This window comes from Macaca fascicularis, chromosome 3, assembly GCF_037993035.2.
Source record: "Macaca fascicularis isolate 582-1 chromosome 3, T2T-MFA8v1.1".
Taxonomy (NCBI): domain Eukaryota; kingdom Metazoa; phylum Chordata; class Mammalia; order Primates; family Cercopithecidae; genus Macaca; species Macaca fascicularis.
Window position 1 is genome coordinate 74015432 of NC_088377.1, and position 19297 is coordinate 74034728.

The window sequence follows — 19297 nt, forward strand, 5'->3', positions numbered from 1 at the left end:
AACATGAAACTATAAGAGATCTGTTAGAGGCTGGGTGCAGTGGCGCACACCTGTAGTCCCAGCTATTCAGGAGGCTAAGGCATGAGAACCGCTTTAGCCTGGAAGATGGAGGTCGCAGTGAACTGAGACTGCGCCACTGCACTCCAACCCGAGTGAGAGAGCAAGACCCTCTCTCAAAAAAAAAAAAAAAAAAAAGAGAGAGAGAGAGACCTGGAAGAAAACATGGGAGAAATCTTTTATAACCTTGAAATGGGGGAGTTTTTTCTGACTATGATTTAAAATCCAGAAGCCATTAAAGAGGAGATTCATATGGATTCAATACACACAAATCCAAAAATTCTGCATGGTATAAAATAATAATTCTGCATGAGGTAAAACAATAAACTAAGTAAAAAGATAACAATGGAGGAAAATATTTTCAACTTATGTCAGAAGAGCTCATCATCCATTAATGTTATAAAATGCTCCTCTAAATTAATAAGAGGCCAACAGCCCAATAAAAATAATATGAACAGTTATTTTTCTTTTTTTGAGACGGAGTCTCACTTTGTTGCCCAAGCTAGAGTGCAGTGACACGATCTCCTCTCACTGCAACCTCTGCCTCCTGGGTTATAAACAGTTCTTAAAGGAATCCAAATACATTTAACATATGAAAAAATGTTCAGTCTCAGTCATAATAAGAGAAATGCAAATTAAAGCTACACAAATTATCTTGTCTACCAGATTAGCAAGAGTCAAAAAGTTTGGCAATATACACCGCTGGGTCCATGAGGAGGAAAGCACTCTCGTACATTGCTGGGATCAGATGACCTGGAAGTCAGCATAAAGATGTCCTAGACCAGTCATGGGACTTCCTTTCCACATACCTTGTTTGGCTTTGTAGGCTCTTTGGATGAAAAATAATGTAGTCTAGAGTAACATGTTTTTGTAAATAAAGTTTTATGGGAACACAGCCACACTCATTCTTTTACATAAGAGGCGGGAGGATTGCTTGAGCTCAGGAGTTCAGGACCATCTTGGGCAACATGATAAAACCCGTAGCCACAAAAAGTACAAAAATTAGCTGAGCATGGTGGTGCACACCTGTACTCCCAGCTACCCAGGAGGCTGAGTGTTGAGCCAAGAGGATCACTTGAGCCTGGGAGGCGGAGGTTGCAGTAAGCCGAGATTGCACCACTGCACTCCAGCCTAGGTGACAGAGAGAGACTGCCTCAAAAACAAAACAACCAAAAAAACTTTGTCTATGGATGCTTTCACCCTGCAACAGCAGAACTGAGTACAACAGAGACCATCTGGCTCAAAAAACTTAAAATATTTACTATCTGACCCTTTACAGAAAAAAACTTGTCAACCTTGCCAAAGCAATAGTTGTAAATTATTGTTGACCACCACTCATTAAAAAATGCATTTTTCGGCCGGGCACAGTGGCTCAAGCCTGTAATCCCAGCACTTTGGGAGGCCGAGACGGGCGGATCACAAGGTCAGGAGATCGAGACCATCCTGGCTAACACGGTGAAACCCCGTCTCTACTAAAAAATACAAAAAACTAGCCGGGCAAGGTGGCGGGCGCCTGTAGTCCCAGCTACTAGGGAGGCTGAGGCAGGAGAAGGGCGTAAACCCGGGAGGTGGAGCTTGCAGTGAGCTGAGATCTGGCCACTGCACTCCAGCCTGGGCGACAGAGCGAGACTCCCTCTCAAAAAAAAAAAAAAATTTTTTTCTTGCCATCCATAAGATCTATATAATCTATGAAATCGAGGCCTGGTGCAGTGATGCATGCTTGTAATCCCAGCACTTTGGGAGATGAGGCAGGTGGATCACCTGAGGTCAGGAGTTTGAAGCTAGCCTGACCAACATGATGAAACCCTGTCTCTACTAAAAATACAAAAATTAGCTGGGCGTGGTGGCGGGCACCTGTAATCCCAGCTACTTGGAAGGCTAAGGCAGGGAATCGCTTGAACCTGAGAGGCTGAGGTTGCAGTGAGCCAAGATGGCGCCATTGCACTCCAGCCTGGGCAACAAGAACAAAACTCTGTCTCAAAAAAAAAAAAAAAAAATTGAAACAGAAGTGTTACCCAACAATATTTATCCTTATCACTGTGTCTGATGAACGCTAACATTTTCTGTCCTTTTTCAGCATATTCTTTTTGTTTCTAATTTGAATTTACTGAAGTCATAGCCCACTATAAATTGTGACACATTTTTAAATTAATAAAAGAGAACCAAAAATATGATGATGCTTTACATGTAAAAAGGATTAATATTTTTTCAAAAAAATTGTTTTCCCCCTTCCCTTTCTCCCTAATTCTCTCCTTCCTTTCCCTCTCTCCTTCTTTCCCTTCTTACTTCCTTGTTTCCTTCCTTCCTGTTTCCTAAACAATTTAGTTCAAAAGGCATGGATGGGCCTGAGCAGGGAAAACATCTGCTCAGCAAGGCATGCCCTGGTGTAGAGTCCCTGCAAGATGTTCTTCAGGTTGCCCAGTGGCATCACAGCATGCTCATACTGACCACAGGCCTGTCTAGAAGGTATCCAGTCTTAGATACAAAGGAGGTCATAGGTGCCCCAGACATCTGATTTTACTAAAGACTCATACCCCTAAAGTGGATCCAGGGAATATAGAGTCAGTGGGGACAGATAATGGGCAAAAATAGTAGAGACATTGAGACTACAGTAATCTGTGCCAATCCCCAGTTTTTTGTTATTTTTTTATAAAGAGCCCTCAGGCAAGATTAATGGAAGCCCGATGAACACCTGCCATAAGCCAGAGGGCCTTAGTCTGTAGCTATGCCCGAGGTCTTACAATCACTTAACTTGGGATTTGGACACAAGTTAGATTTCATGTCATTCTCACTGTGGGCAAGGGAAGCTCCTCTGCTTCCACGTCTGAAAACAGTTTCTTCCCAAAGAGCACTTTGTCTATAATCTTAGACAACAGGCAGGTAGGTAGCATGAGATCTGATAGCAGACTTAGGTGAAAGTACAAAGAAGGGCTTGGAGGTTTCAGTGAATGATTGGGCCTCTAGCCAGGTGAGGCCAAACCAGGAAGGAAGTAGACAGTGGATAATGAGTGACCAGTATTTCTGCATGCTCCCTTATGCATGGCTTGGTGGGGGCTTTATCCTCCTCAATGCCCACCTTCCTTTTGAAAGCAGTTATAATCATATCTGCTAACACAGGGGACCTAGATTAGCTGAGGAACTGGGGCAAATAGAATAGTTTGTTCCTCAAAGCTGCCTAAAAGCCCAAGGCAGTCTTTGCCTCAATCTGCAATTTGGTGCTGGGATGTAGATGGGCCACCCTTTGATTGAAGATGTGAGTATGCCTTGGGACCGTCCTCAGTGAGTGATCAGCATCTCTACAGTGCATGCACAGGCTCTCCTGGTATCAGTAGATAGCAAGTGTGTCAGGCAGCTGCAGGAGTTTTTCCATTTCCCTCACGGAGGCAAGATGTGGAAGGAAGGAAATCAGCAAAAGTGGCCATGATCATCGTGATACAGCTGCCATGTTTCCAGGGATAAACTAAAGTTCTGGAAGCTAGAGCTTAGGCAATGAATGCCTTGAACTCCAGGCTGCTGGGCAATAGGAGCCTAGAGGACCATACCTCCCTGTGAGTTCAGGAGCCAGGTCCACAGGCTACAGATTCAGTGCTAAGAGACCATGAGAGGCAGTCTGTAGAGCTCCAGCCATCATTTCAAACACTCGGGAGTCAAAGCCCATGTGCAAACAAGCCTTTTGGCTGAAAAGAAAGTGTTCCAGTTGATAGTTTGGTTGAAATAATACATTGGTTTAAAATTAATCTTCTCAATCAGGTATAACTGTAATCACATGTACTTTTAATTTTTCCACATGTAATTTAATCTTAGACCATAGTCATTTGTATATATTTTGTACATCTATTAATCTGTTTTCCATAACTTTTTGACTTGGACTTTTTTTTTTCTTTTAAAAATTTGTGGGCCGGGCGCGGTGGCTCAAGCCTGTAATCCCAGCACTTTGGGAGGCCGAGGCGGGCGGATCACAAGGTCAGGAGATCGAGACCACGGTGAAACCCCGTCTCTACTAAAAATACAAAAAAAAAAAATTAGCCGGGCACGGTTGTGGGCGCCTGTAGTCCCAGCTACTCGGGAGGCTGAGGCAGGAGAATGGCGTGAACCCGGGAGGCGGAGCTTGCAGTGAGCCGAGATCGCGCCACTGCACTCCAGCCTGGGCGACAGAGCAAGACTCCGTCTCAATAAAAAAAAAATTTGTGGCCAGGCACAGTGGCTCACACCTATAATCCCAGCACTTTGGGAGGCCAAGGCAGAAGGATCACTTGAGCTCAGGAGTTTGAGACCAGCCTGGGCAACATAGGGAGACTTCGTCTCTACCAAAAAAAAAACAAAAAAAAAAGGCTGGGTATTATGGCACGTGCCTGTGGTCCCACCTACTCTGGAGGCTGAGGCAAAAGGATTACTTGAGCCCAGGAAATCAAAGCTGATGTGAGCTATGATCACACCACTGCACTCCAGCCTGGGTGACAAAGCAAGACCCTGTCTCAAAAAAAAAAAAAAAAACACAAATCTAATATATGTTTGGCCAACTAACTACTCTTGTTGTGCTATTTGTAATAACAAGAAACTACAACCTAAATGTGAATCGGTTAAAAATACTTCGGTACTGACGGGGCGCGGTGGCTCACGCCTATAATCCCAGCACTTTGGGAGGTCGAGGCAGGCGAATCACAAGGTCAGGAGTTCAAGACCAGCCTAATTAACATGGTGAAACCCCATCCCTACTAAAAATACAAAAAATTAGCTGGGTGTGGTGGCAAGCGCCTGTAATACCAGCTACTCGGGAGACAGAGGTCACAATGAGCTGAGATTGCACCACTGCACTCCAGCCTGGGTGAAAGAGTAAGACCCTGTCTCAAAAAAAAAAAAAAAAAAACATTTCACACATAAGATCTTAAGTTCTACTTTTACTCCTATAATTTTTGTTTGTTTGTTTGTGACGGAGTTTCACTCTTTTTGCCCAGGCTGGAGTGCAATGGCATGATCTTGGCTCACTGCAGCCTCCGCCTCCTGAGTGCAAGTGATTCTCCTGCCTCAGCCTCCTGAGTAGCTGGGATTCTTGGCTAATTTTTTGTATTTTTAGTAGAGACAGGGTTTCACCATGTTGGCCAGGCTGGTCTCGAACTCCTGACCTCAGGTGATCCGCCCGCCTCAGCCCCCCAAAGTGCTTGGATTATAGGCATGAGCCACTGCGCCCAGCCTCTTACTATAATTTTATGCTTGAATTTACTTATTTGACTTTACTGTATTAAATGAGTGGGAATAGTTTGTTGGCCATGCATAATCTAATTTTTGTTTTGTTTTGTTTTTGTCATTGTTGTTTGTGAGACAGGGTCTCACTTTGTCGCCCAAGCTGAAGTGCAGTGGCACAATCTCAGCTCACGGCAACTTCTGCCTCCCAGGCCCAAGCAATTCTCCCACCTCAGCCTCCCCAGTAGCTGGGGCTATAGGTGCGCACCACCACACCCGGATAATTTTTGCATCTTTTTGTAGAAACAGGGTTTTGCCATGTTGCCCAGGCTGGTCTTGAGCTCTTGGGCTCAAGCATTTGCCCACCTTGGCCTCCCAGAGTGCTGGGTTTACAGGAAAGAGCCACTGTACTGAGCCTAATTTTTTGTTAAGGATAATTTAAAAGGGTTGGGGCTACCAGATTTTGTGTGGGTGAACATGATGAAATCAATGACTTAGGAAGAATAATTTAGTTTTATTATGCTGAATAATGAAATAGGAGGAAAGACTGTTGGCAAAGAGACTAGGATATCCTTAAAACAGAGGCTCTTAAACTTTTTTTGAATCTTGAACCCCTTTGAAAATCTAATGAAAGTTGTGGTTCTCGCTCTAGAAAAATATATGTAGGTACTTGCCCACAAAACTTTGTGTTCAATTTTAGCAGGTCTACAGATCCCCAGTACCACCAAAACATTCACAAAAGAAATAAACCAGCCCATAAATATATGGGGAAATGTTCAAGCTAACATAATGAAATAAATAAAAATTAAAGCATGGATGAGGTACCATTTTTCACCCATCAAATTGGCAAAATCAAAATGTTATCACATCCTATGTTGGGAATGGTGTGGGTGAAATGAGTTACATTTCACACTGTTAGGTGCATTTGGTAGAGCCTTATGTGTGTTTGGTCACCCAGGCTTAGGTGCAGTGGCACAATCATGACTCGCTGCAGCTCCAGCCTCCCTGGGCTCAGGTGGTCCTCTCACCTCAGCCTCCCTAGTAGCTAGGATGGCAAGCGCATGCCACCACACCTGGCTATGTTTTTTGTATTTTTTGTAGACACGATTTCGCTGTGTTGTCCAAGTTGGTCTCGAACTCCTGGCCTCAAGCAATCTGCCTGCTTTGGCCTTCCAAAATGCTAGGATTACAGGCGTGAGCCACTGTGCCCAGTCATGGTAGAGCCTTTTAAGAGAACAATTTGACAGAATTTATCAAAATGTATACTGTGCAAACCCTATGATCTGGCATTGCTTTTTTTTTTTCTGAGATGGAGTCTTGCTCTGTTGCCCAGACTGGAGTGCAGTGGCGCAATCTTGGCTCACTGCAACCTCTGCCTCCCAGGTTCAAGTGATTCTCCTGCCTCAGCCTCCCGAGTAGCTGGGATTACAGATATACACCACCACACCTGGCTAATTTTTTGTTTGTTTGTTTTTTGAGATGGAGTCTCGCTTTGTCGCACAGGCTGGAGTGCAGTGGCGCGATCTCGGCTCACTGCAAGCTCCGCCTCCCAGGTTCATGCCATTCTCCTGCCTTAGCCTCCTGAGTAGCTATGACTACAGACGCCAGCCCCTATGCCCGGCTAATTTTTTTTTTTTTTTTTTTTTTTTTTTTTGTATTTTTAGTATAGATAGGGTTTCACCATGTTAGCCAGGATGGTCTCAATCTCCTGACCTCATGATCCGCCCATCTCAGCCTCCCAAAGTGCTGGGATTACAGGCGTGAGCCACCACGCCCAGCCTAATTTTTGTATTTTTTTAGTAGAGGTGGGGTTTCACCATGTTGGCAAGACTGGTCTTGAACTCCTGACCTTGCAATCCACCTGCCTCAGCCTCCCAAAGTGCTGGGATTACAGGCATGAGCCACTGCACCTGGCCTGGCATTGCATATTGTCTGTCATATTGAAATACTAACTTAGGTCCATAAGATGTTTGTGTAAGGATGTTCATTGCATTATTGTATGAAATAGCAAAGAAAATTGGAAACCTAAAACTTAACAGCAGGAGAAAAGAGTTTTTAAAAGTAGGATATGCCCTTTGAAAAGAATGAAGTAGATCTATATATATATATACACACACACATACACACACACACTCATTTAGAAAGAATATTGTTGAGTAACAAAGTTACATAGGCAATACATACATTATCCTGTTTTGGTTTAAAAATAAATTAAAACTATGTATGTATAAATACATACACAGTTACTCATATATATGTGTGTGTTAGAAGGGACTCTTCCTTCCTGAGAGTTGACAGAAGATACCTGCGTACCAAAGTAGGTGTAGGAACCCTCACCCACATCTCCATGAGCATAGTAAATGACCTCATGAACCTCATCCCTCAGCCAGCCAGAGCAAGGCTATAAGAAAGATCTGAGAGAGGCCAGGCATGGTCGCTCACACTTGTAATCCCAGCACTTTGGGAGGACGAGGCAGGCAGATCATTTAAGGTCAGGAGTTCAAGACCAGCTTGGCCAACATGGTGAAACCCTGTCTCTACTAAAAATTTAAAAATTAGCCAGGCATGATGGTGTGCACCTGTAGTCCCAGCTACTCGGGAGGCTGAGGTGGGAGAATCACTTGAACCCGGGAGGCAGAGGTTGCAGTGAGCTGAGATCACACCACTGCACTCCAGCCTGGGCAACAGAGTGAGGCTCTGTCTTAAAAAAGAAAAAAGAGAGAGAGAGATCTGAGAGGGACTTCTGTGAGGAGACTGGGTAAAGAGCAGAAAACCATGTTGTGAGTTCCTAACCCCCTTTTGAGGGAAGAGGTAGAAGGATGCATATTAAGGGTTGAGCCAAGATGGAATGGTTAGAAGTTTCCCCACCCAGTTTCCCTTGACAGTTCCTGCAGAATTAGTGATGATACTGCCATCAAGTGTCCCAATTAAGACAACAATTATCTGGTTACCCAGGTTCAAGGGGACCACTCTGGCAGCTGTAATGTCTGTTCTCTCTGGTTGGAAGGTGAAGACTGGTGTGGACCTCATGTCTAAGAAAGCTGAAGCTGACCCTCTCAGAAAGTCCAAGACCAGGAAGAGATGACTTAAATGGCCTTTGTGGGTTAGCCAGGAGAAGCTGCTGAATTGGGATGAGTCTGTACTGCACAGCTTTGTTGGGGCAAGGTATCATCAGTGTTTCCTGTGGGTCAGCCAGCGTGGTCTTGGATCTTGTCAAGTAGGGTGCATGCCCAAAGTAGAGATCTATCTATCTAGGTTATGGAAATGACAAGGGCTGAGGGGAAAGTGTCTAGCAAGAGCCTCCCAAAAGTGGTAAAACTTCTCCAAAATGAAGCCATTTTAACCATCTGCAAGCTGAGAATGTGAAGCCACTCAGCCATACAAAAACAAGCCATTCTCTTCATCTCTTCTCCCTCCACACAGTCCCTAATCCTTAACTCTTGTTAGAAACTAAACTACAGTGAGTGGGCTGAGTGCAGTGGCTCATGCTTGTAATCCCAGCACTTGGGGAGGCCAAGGCGGGCAGATTATCTGAGCTTGGGAATTCGAGACCAGCCTGACCAACATGGCAAAACCCTGTCTCTACTAAAAATACGAAAGATTAACCAGGTGTGGTGGTGCATGCCTGTGGTCCCAGCTACTTGGGAGGCTGAGGCACGAGAATCGTTTGAACCCAGAAGGCAGAGGTTGCAGGGAGCCTAGAGCACACCACTGCACTCCAGCCTGGCCACAGAGCAAGACTGTCTCCAAAGAAAATTAAAATTAAAATTTAGAAAACTACAGTGAGAGAGTGAGGGCAGGGGTGAGCAGGGAAGTAGTAAAGTGGGGAAAGAAGCAAGAGAGTAAAGGCAAAGAGACTCATGGGGAGATGGTAGAGTGGGGGAGCAACTCAAGTAGGGAGAAAGATAGAACATGACCCTTTCTATAACCCATCCAGGGGAAGGGAAAGGAATTACCTTTGGGGTTTTGACTATTACCCAGGACTGATCATTTTAATTATTGTGTAGATACTGTGCTTGTGACAATGTAACAGTAGGAACATCTGTTACCTAAGAATTAAGGGGAGGCTGGCAGCAGTGGCTCACACCTGTAATCTCAGCACTTTGGGAAGCCCAGGCAGGAGGACTGCTTAAGGCCTAGAGTTCCAGACCAGCCTGGGAAACATAGTGAGACCCCGTCTCTAAAAAAAAATAAATAAATAAATCAAAATATTAGTCAGGCATGGTGGCACACACCTGTAGTCCTAGCTACTTGGGAAGCTGAGGTGGGAGTATTGCTTGAGCCCAGGACGTGGCTGCAGGGAGCTATGATCATGCACTACACTCCAGCCTAGGTGACAGAGTGAGATACTTTCTTAAAAAATAAGAATTAAAAGGCTGGGTGCAGTGGCTCATGCCTATAATCCCAGCACTTTGGGAGGCTGAGGCAGTCAGATCACCTGAGGTCAAGAGTTCGATATCGGCCTGGCCAACATGGTGAAACCCTGTGTCTACTAAAAATACAAAAATTAGCTGGGCGTGGTGGCGCACGCCTGTAATCCCAGCTCCTCCGGAGGTTGAGGCAGGAGAATTGCTTGAACCTGGGAGGTGGAAGTTGCGGTGATCCAAGATCTCGCCCCTGCACTCCAGCCTGGGTGATAGAGTGAGACTCCATCTCAAAAAAAAAAAAAAAAAAAGGAGGGGAAAGCCATGGGACCTGTTCAAGTCTTCATCTAGAAGCAGAAGAAGAATACCTCCACTAAGTAAAGTTTAAAGAAGTTGTGGGAGACTAAAATGAAATTTAAAAATCATAATCCATAGGTCATGCTTGTCCAAAATATGGTTTTCATATATACCTGTGTGAACATAGGGAAAATCTGACAAGACAGGCTCCGAACTATTAACAAGGATTTCTTTTAATGGATGGGATTCTTTCTTTACACTTTACACATTCTCACATTATTTGAATATGTGTCTATCAGCAAGTATTAGTTTTATCATTTTAAACAAAAGATAAAAATAGGAAGAAATACTGTTTAAATGAACAAGTAGCTGGCATTACAATCAAGTCATCTGCATATGAGATTTATAAAGGCCTGGCCTCAGATCAGCCTTCTGTAATTAATCATTCCTCTGTCTCCCACCACTGATCAGAGACTTCTCCCTGATACACCTTATTCTTGTGTCCATCTGCTTTCAAGCGCGGATACTCCTGGATGATCCCTTCTATGATTACTGCACATGTTTAAAAATTCCCTCTGCTCCTTGCTTCTTGTGACTTCTCATAGTCTTTCCCTTTGTGACGTGGCCACATTGGAAAACTTTCAATGCCATGTATGCCTTGTACACATTACTGTCAGTTTTATTTGGTAATTTGCTGTGCAATAATTTCTTCTTCCAATCATAGATAACATGAGAATATCGGAAAGTATTTGTATATTCTGAATTTCTTTTAGATGGAGAAAACAGACCCGAAATCAAAAAGTCAACCACAAGCCAGAATATTTCTGATGAAAATCAAACCCATGAGATGATAATGAAGAGACTCTCTGGAGACTGCTTCTGGTACTCCATCCTAGGAGGACTCTGGGATTTTGATTACCATCCAGAGTTTAACCAAGAAAACCACAAGAGATATTTAGGACAAGTAACTTTGACCCACAGAAAGATCACACAGGAGAGAAGCCTTGAGTGTAATAAATTTGCAGAAAACTGTAATCTGAACTCAAACCTTATGCATCAGAGAATTCCTTCTATTAAAATACCCCTGAATTCTGACACACAGGGAAACAGCATCAAACATAATTCAGACTTGGTTTACTATCAGGGAAATTATGTAAGAGAGACTCCCTATGAATACAGTGAGTGTGGAAAAATCTTCAATCAACATATTCTTCTTACTGATCATATTCATACCGCAGAGAAACCCAGTGAGTGTGGGAAGGCCTTCAGCCACAACTCATCTTTTACCCAGCCTCAGATGGTGCTTACAGGAGAGAAACCCTATAAGTGTGATGAATGTGGAAAAAGATTCAGCCAGAGGATACATCTCATTCAACATCAGAGAATTCACACAGGAGAAAAGCCTTTTATATGCAATGGATGTGGGAAAGCCTTCCGTCAGCATTCATCCTTTACTCAGCATCTGAGGATTCATACTGGAGAAAAGCCCTATAAATGTAATCAATGTGGTAAAGCTTTTAGCCGCATCACATCCCTTACTGAACATCATAGACTTCATACTGGAGAGAAACCTTACGAATGTGGTTTCTGTGGCAAAGCCTTCAGTCAGAGGACACATCTGAATCAACATGAAAGAACTCATACAGGAGAGAAACCCTATAAATGTAATGAATGCGGGAAAGCCTTTAGCCAGAGCGCGCACCTTAATCAACACAGGAAAATCCATACTAGGGAGAAATTATGTGAATATAAATGTGAGCAAACAGTTTGCCACAGTCCTTCACTTAGCAGCACATAACTTGTGGTGGGGGAAATAGATAAATATATAAATGTAGGAGATTTTTTGGTCAGACCTTTTTATCCCATTCAATATCAAATTATTCATAGTGGAGAGAAAGCTTATACATAAACTTTCTTTCTTTCTTTTTTTTTTTTTTTTTGGGGGGGGGGCAGAGTCTCACTCTGTCACCCAGGCTGAAGTGCAGTGGTGCGATCTCGGCTCACTGCAGCCTCCACCTCCTGGGTTCAAGCAATTCTCTTGCCTCAGCCTCCCGAGTAGCTGGGACTACAGGTACGCACCACCACACCTAGCTAATTTTTTGTATTTTTAGTGGAGACGGGGTTTCGCCGTGTTGGCCAGGCTGGTCTCGAACTCCTAACCTCAGGTGATCTACCCACCTCAGCCTCCCAAAGTGCTGGAATTACAGGCGTGAGCCACTGCACCCGGTCATAAACTTTCAATGCATAGAAACCAAATTAATTTAAACCTTAAACTAGCAGCATATTACATTCCCAGGAGGGGTTATAAAAAGGAAAAATAATTTATTTTACAAATGAGATTATATTTGGAGTCATGTTCCAAATCTGATATAAAACTTTTTTAAAAATCAGAATTCCTTATCCAGGCATGGTGGTGCACAACTGCAATCCCAGCTACTCTGGAGACTGAGGCATGAGAATGACTTGAACATGGGAGGTGAAGGTTGCAGTGAGCTGAGATCATGCCACTGCACTCCAGCCTGGGCAACAGAGCAAGACTCTGTCTCAAAAAAAAAAAAAAAAAAAGAAAGAAATCCTATAGGCAACAACTTGTAATTACTCACCTGTAAGTTTTATGGTATAAATATTTTTTTTTTTTTTTTTTGAGACGGAATCTTGCTCTGTCACCCAGGCTGGAGTGCAATGGCCCAATCTTGGCTCCCTGCAACCTCCGCCTCCTGGCTTCCAGCGATTCTCCTTCTTCAGCCTTACAGATGCGTGCCACCATGCCCGGCTGACATTTTTTTTCTAATTTTTAGTAGAGACAGGGTTTCATCATATTGACTAGGCTGGTCTCGAACTCCTGACCTTGTGATCCACCTGCCTCAGCCTCCCAAAGTGCTGGGATTACAGGCGTGAGCCACCGCACCTGGCAGTTTATGGTATAAAACTTTTAAATCTGAAATTTTCATTAATTAAAGACAGTGCTGGCTGGGGGCAGTGGTTCATGCCTATAATCCCAGCACTTTGGGAGGTCGAGGTGGGGCGATCACCTAAGGTCAGGAGTTTGAGACCAGCCTGGCCAACATGGTAAAAACCCCATCTCTACTAAAAATACAAAAATTAGCTGGGTGTGGTGGTGCACACTTGGACCACCTCCCAGCAGCTTGGGAGGCTGGCAGGAGAATTGCTTGAACCTGGTAGGCGGAGGTTGCAGTGAGCCAAGATCGTGCCAATGTACTCCAGCCTGGGCGACAGAGTGAGACTCTCAAAAAAAAAAAAAAAAAGTAAAATTTAAAAATAAAGGCAATGCTGTAGTGCAACCAGTCACATTAACTTGAAATAAACATAAAAGAGTGGTATTTCACAAACATCAGTTATTTGTATGCTCTCTTTACAGTTTTTACCATATCTACTGTTTACCTAATATTCTTTATAAAGGGATGCAAAATTTTTCGCCTTCTCTTAGGAAATACTATTTAGCATATAAAACTAATAAGTTATATGCTAGTTTTATATGCTAATTAAATTTATTCTACTCTTCATCAAAATAGATACATAACCTTGAAATTAAAAATATTCATTGATGTACCACCCAAAATCTTGTGTGCCATTGTTTGAGAAACAGTGTGATAGTTTGTGGCAATATCCTGTGATGATTCTTTTTGCAATCTTGACATTATTTTCATCAAATGAATCCTAGGAACACTTTGAGAAGAGCCTTGAGGGAGACTTGAGGGTGCTATTGATGAACTTTGAAATACTGATTCAGAGAAGTCTGCTTTTCTATTTTGTTTTAGCTTTAAATTTCTCTGTGGCAAGTCTAGATTTTTTCAGTTAAAATTATTTCTGCTGTATTTGTAGGATAAAAGTTTTGGGTTTTTGTAAAATAATGACCAGAGGCTAAGAATCCCACGCCACCCTGTATCACTGTGGAAGATGCAGAAGTGAGGAACTGTATCTGTGGGTGAGCCCTGGTGCCATGTTGAGGGTGGGAATCAGGGGAGAGCTGCAGTGGCTTATATAAACACCTAAAGAAGTAGTCTAATTGGCTTAATCATTTATTTTATTTATTGAAATATATATCTGGGCCAGGCGCAGTGGCTCACGTATGTAATCCCAGCACTTTGGGAGGCCAAGGCAGGTAGATCACTTGAGGTTAGGTGTTCAAGACCAGCCTGGCCAACATGGTAAAACCGAGTCTCTACTAACAATACAAAAATTAGCTGGGCGTGATGGTGTGCACCTGTAACCCCAGCTACTTGGGAGGCTGAGGCAGGAGAATTGCTTGAACCTGGGAGGCGGAGGTTGCAGTGAGCCGAGGTCGTGCCACTGCATTCCAGCCTGGGCAATAGAGCGAGAGCCCATCTCAAAAAAAAAAAAAAAGAAAGAAAAAGTAAAAAAAGAAATACGTATCTGAACACTTTTTTCCAAAAATAATTCCTATTAGTTTGTTTGCATTGCTATAAAGGAATACCTGAAACTGGGTAGTTTATAAAGAAAAGAAGCTTTATTTGGCTCATAGTTCTGCAGGCTGTCCAGGAAGTATGGTGCTGGTGTCTGCTTCTGTTGACGGCCTCAGAACGCTTCCAATTATGGCGGAAGGTCAGTGGGAGCCAGCATATTACAAGACAAGAGAGGGGTCAAGAGAGATGGGGGAGGTTGCAAGCTCTTAAACACTCAGCTCTCACATGAACTACCAGAGTGAGAACTCATTCAATAACACAGGGAGGACACCAAGCCATTCATGGGGGATCCACCCCCATGGCCCAAATACCTCCCACCAGGCCCCACTCCAACATTAGGGATCACATTTCAACCTGAGATTGGAAGGGACAAATATCCAAAGTATAATATATCAGAATTTAAGGTGATTTTGTTCAGTCTCCCAAGTATCTGGGATTACAGGTGCGCATCACCACGTCCGGCTAATTTTTGTATTTATAGTAGAGACAGGGTTTCACTGTATTGTATTGGTCAGGCTGGTCTCGAACATTTAATCTCCAGGTGATCCATCCGCCTCAGCCTCCCAAAGAGTTGAGATTACAGGCGTGAGCCACTGCGCCCAGCCCCACATTTGATGTTTTAAAGCATTCAAAATGTAAACGGTCATAAACCATGAATGACTGCAAGTATAGGGACACTTTAGTTTCTTGGTTTTCAGGTTTCCTCTGTCTTCTCAGGCATGGTTGAAAAAACCGTAAGGTTAAGGCAGGAGTGCAATCTGCTTGCTTTCTCACCTTTCTTCTAACTTGAGCCTGGCTCAAGACTTCCCTGATTTCTTCTCCCCAAGAAAGGACTAGATTTTATAGGCCCTGAATCAAAGCTGAAATGATTTAAAGACTTTAAAAAACGAAAACACTAAAACCCCCAAAAAACCTCATTTCATTGTAGAAATTAAACTTTTCAAAAGCATTTTTGTCCCATGCAACAGTAGGTATGAAATAGTTAATGAAACCTTGAGTTGTTGTAGTCAGGGAGGCTTTCTAATAGTATTTTGTCCAAACATCTGTGCAGTGGCAATGCATTTTCAGGGCAACTCAATTCTGGAAGCATCCTCGCCCCAAAAAAGCCACATTTAACATTCATTTGCCATTATGAGGCAGGATATAAGGCACTCAGATTTCAGGAAGGGAGAGAGTGAGCAAAGGTGAAGTCTCAGCAGAGGTATGTACTTTTTTTTTTTTTTTTTTTTTTTTTGAGACTGAGTCTCGCACTGTCGCCTGAGCTGGAATGCAATGGCACTATCTTGGTTCGCTGCAATCTCCGCCTCCTGGGTTCAAGCCATTCCCCTGCCTCAACCTCCTGAGTAGCTGGGATTACAGGCGCCTGCCACTCCACCCGGCTAATTTTTTGTGTTTTTAGTAATGACGGGGTTTCACTATGTTGGCCAGGCTGGTCTCAAACTCCTGACCTCATGATCTGCCTGCCCTCGGCCTCCCAAAGTGCTGGGATTACAAGCGTGAGCCACCATGCCCAGCCATGTATGTTCTTTTTAAAAGTAATCATGCGTGTCATCCCAGCACTTTGGGAGGCTGAGGCGGGCAGATCACGAGGCCAGGAGATCGAGACCATCCTGGCTAATTCGGTGAAACCCTGTCTCTACTAAAAATAGAAAAAATTGGCCGGGCAGGGTGGCTCAAGCCTGTAATCCCAGGACTTTGGGAGGCCAAGACGGGCGGATCAAGAGGTCAGGAGATCGAGACCATCCTGGCTAACACGGTGAAACCCCGTCTCTACTAAAAAATACAAAAAACTAGCTGGGCAAGGTGGCGGGCGCCTGTAGTCCCAGCTACACAGGAGGCTGAGGCAGGAGAATGGCGTGAACCCGGGAGGTGGAGCTTGCAGTGAGCTGAGATCCGGCCACTGCACTCCAGCCTGGGCGACAGAGCAAGACTCCGTCTCAAAAAAAAAAAAAAATACAAAAAATTAGCCGGGCGTGGTGGCGGGCGCCTGTAGTCCCAGCTACTCGGGAGGCTGAGGCAGGAGAATGGCGTGAACCTGAGAGGCGGAGCTTGCAGTGAGCCGAAATCACGCCACTGCACTCCAGCCTGGGCGACAGAGCAAGACTCCGTCTCAAAAATAAAAATAAAAAATAAAGTAATGGTTAAGGCCGGGTGTGGTGGCTCATGCCTGTAATCCCAGCGCTTTGGAAGGCCGAGGCGGGCGGATCACGAGGTCAGGAGACGGAGACCATCCTGGCTAACATGGTGAAACCCCCTTTCTACTAAAAACACAAAAAATTAGCCAGGCGTAGTGGCGGGCACCTGTAGTCCCAGCTACTTGGGAGGCTGAGGCAGGAGAATGGCCTGAACCTGGGAAGCGGAGCTTGCAGTGAACCGAGATTACCCCACTGCACTCCAGCCTGGGCAACAGAGTGAGTCTCAAAAAAAAAAAAAAAGGTTAATTACTCTTGGTAAAATCAAAGCTTAATTTTGTGGCTGGGCGCAGTGACTCATGCCTGTAATCCCAGCACTTTGGGAGGCCGAGGTGGGCAGATCATGAGGTGAGGAGTTCGAGACCAGCCTTGCCAGTATGGTGAAACTGTCTCTACTAAAAATACAAAAATTAGCCAGACGTGGTGGCACGCACCTGTAGTCCCAGCTACTGGTGAGGCTGAGGCAGAAGAATCACTTGAACCTGGGAGGCGGAGGTTGCAGTGAGCCAAGATCATGCCACTGCACTCCAGCTTGGGTGACAGAGTGAGACTCCGTCTCAAAAAAAAAAAAAGGCTTACTTTTGCAACCAGGAAAAAAAAGAAAAAAATTTTGCAAAGAGTTCTAAAGGCTCCAGTACAAGGCAGTGTATCTGTATCACAGCACAGGTAAAAAACAAGAACAAGATGGAATTCTCAGAAGAGGATAAGCAGAACTTGGACATCCCAGAAAAAAAGGTGTCTGGACTGAACCCGACCACAGTTGGCCAAGGACTTTCACCAATTCTTCATACGTAGGAATTGTTCATTAGAATCCTATTATATATTCCTTAGGGTCATAAATGATTCTGTTTATGTTAATTATACAGTAAACTTGGTGTGGATTCATTCTCATATTGTCCTTTATTCTCTTCAAAATGTTCCAAGTTAAGGAGTGAAACCTAAATATGAATACTGGTACTCCCAGTATACGGGAACCAGAGGTGTACACATTCCAGTACTTGTTTGTTATGACTTGTTTCTATCTAGGAGAGTAATATATTACCATTTCACATGTATTAGTTTATTTGGTCCATCCAACCAAGTGTTGTTGTCCTTTTTCTATGAGAAGAAATATTTAAGCTACACATAGTAGTAGATGATTTATTATTCAGGGTTTCTCTGACTGAAATGTCACTATAACATCAGTCATTTTACTCCTAATCCAGTAGATACAAACAGTGCCTGGAACAGTCTTTTATAACACTCTGAAAACATTTGGTAAATATATGAACTTTAATAAAAGGAAAGATTGCTGCTCAACACCAAAATCTGTGTGACTATTTCTCATAACCTCAGAGTATTAGTAAAGAATTGTCCTGTTGATTGGTTCTTTTATGTCCAAAGAGCTTGTTAGCATGGAGAAAAATACTGATATGATTTGGCTTTGTGTCCCCACCCAAATCTCATCTCAAATTGTAATCCCCATGTGTCAAGGGAGAAACCTAATGGGAGGTGATTGAATCATGGGGGCATTTCCCCCCATGCTGTTCTTGTGATAGTGAGTGAGTTCTCATGAGATCTGATGGTTTTATAAGGGACTCTTCCCGCTTCGCTCACTCACACTCTGTCTTGCCTGCTGACATGTGAGACATGCCTGCTTCCCCTTTTGCCATGATTGTAAGTTTCCCGAGGCCTCCCCAGCCATGTGTAACTGTGAGTCAATTAAACCTCTTTCCTTTATAAATTACCCAATCTTGGGTATTTCTTTATAGCAGTGTGAAAACAGACTAATACAAATACTCATTAGAATTTGTATTTTGATTAATGTTTGATGTATTTTTTTTTAGACAAGAGTCTCACTCTGTCGCCCAGGCTGGAATGCAGTGGCGCAATCTCAGCTCACTGCAGGCTCTACCTGCCCTCCCAGGTTCACGGTATTCTTGTGCCTCAGCCTCCCAAGTAGCTGTTACTACAGGCGCCCACCACCACGTCCGCCTAATTTTTTGTATTTTTAGTAGAGACGGGGATGTTAGCCAGGATGGTCTCGATCTCCTGACCTCGTGATCCACCTGTCTTAGCGTCCCAAAGTGCTGGGATTACAGGCATGAGCCACCGCACCTGGCCTTTTTTGTTCTTTTTTTTTTTTTTTAGAGACAGAGTCTCATGCCCAGGCTGGTCTTGAACTCCTAGGCTCAAGTGATCCTCCTGCCTCAGCCTCCCAAAGTGCTGGGATTACACGCATGAGGTATGACACCTAACCCCGTGTATTTAAGAAACCAATTGACATTCTTTAAACAGTCAGCATTCCTCTACTTATTTGGACATTTGCAACTAATAAATAAAAAATTAAGAATTTATAAAATTAGATATGCCCACTCTTTTAAACATTAACTTCAGATTTAAACAGATCTTAATGTTTCATTATATCCAAACCTAAACTGTCAGATTCTATTAAATGCTTTAAACACTTTAAGAAACAGAAAAGATATAACCAGAATGTCACAATCATTATACCAAAACCAGTTATAAAAATGTTAACTGTGTAGATTTAATTTTTTTTTCTTATCTTTATTTGAACACTTTACGAGGGTTCCAATTTTCCACATATTTCTAGGTTTATGTTATTCTTTTTTTTTTTTTTTTTTTTTTTTTACAGAGTCTTGCTCTGTCGCCCAAGCTGGAGTGCAATGGTGTGATCTCGGCTCACTGCAATCTCCACCTCCTGGGTTCAAGCAATTCTCCTGCCTCAGCCTCCCAAGGAGCTGGGATTACAGGTGCCCAC

At 43.6% G+C, this 19297-nt stretch overlaps 2 protein-coding genes across 6 annotated transcripts in view; both read left to right on the plus strand.

The window, feature by feature from the left end:
- ZNF713 (zinc finger protein 713) overlaps positions 1 to 17843 on the plus strand; it is a 59369-nt gene extending 41526 nt beyond the window's left edge. For all 5 annotated transcript variants that reach the window (XM_074034931.1, XM_074034932.1, XM_005549537.4 and 2 more), the window contains one exon: positions 10673 to 17843. In XM_074034931.1, the coding sequence (XP_073891032.1) occupies positions 10673 to 11697 (1025 nt within the window). In that variant the 3' untranslated portion in view covers positions 11698 to 17843. The remainder of the gene's footprint in view (positions 1 to 10672) is intronic.
- Positions 1 to 19297, plus strand: part of MRPS17 (mitochondrial ribosomal protein S17) — a 35934-nt gene that overhangs the window by 6657 nt on the left and 9980 nt on the right. The window lies entirely within an intron of this gene.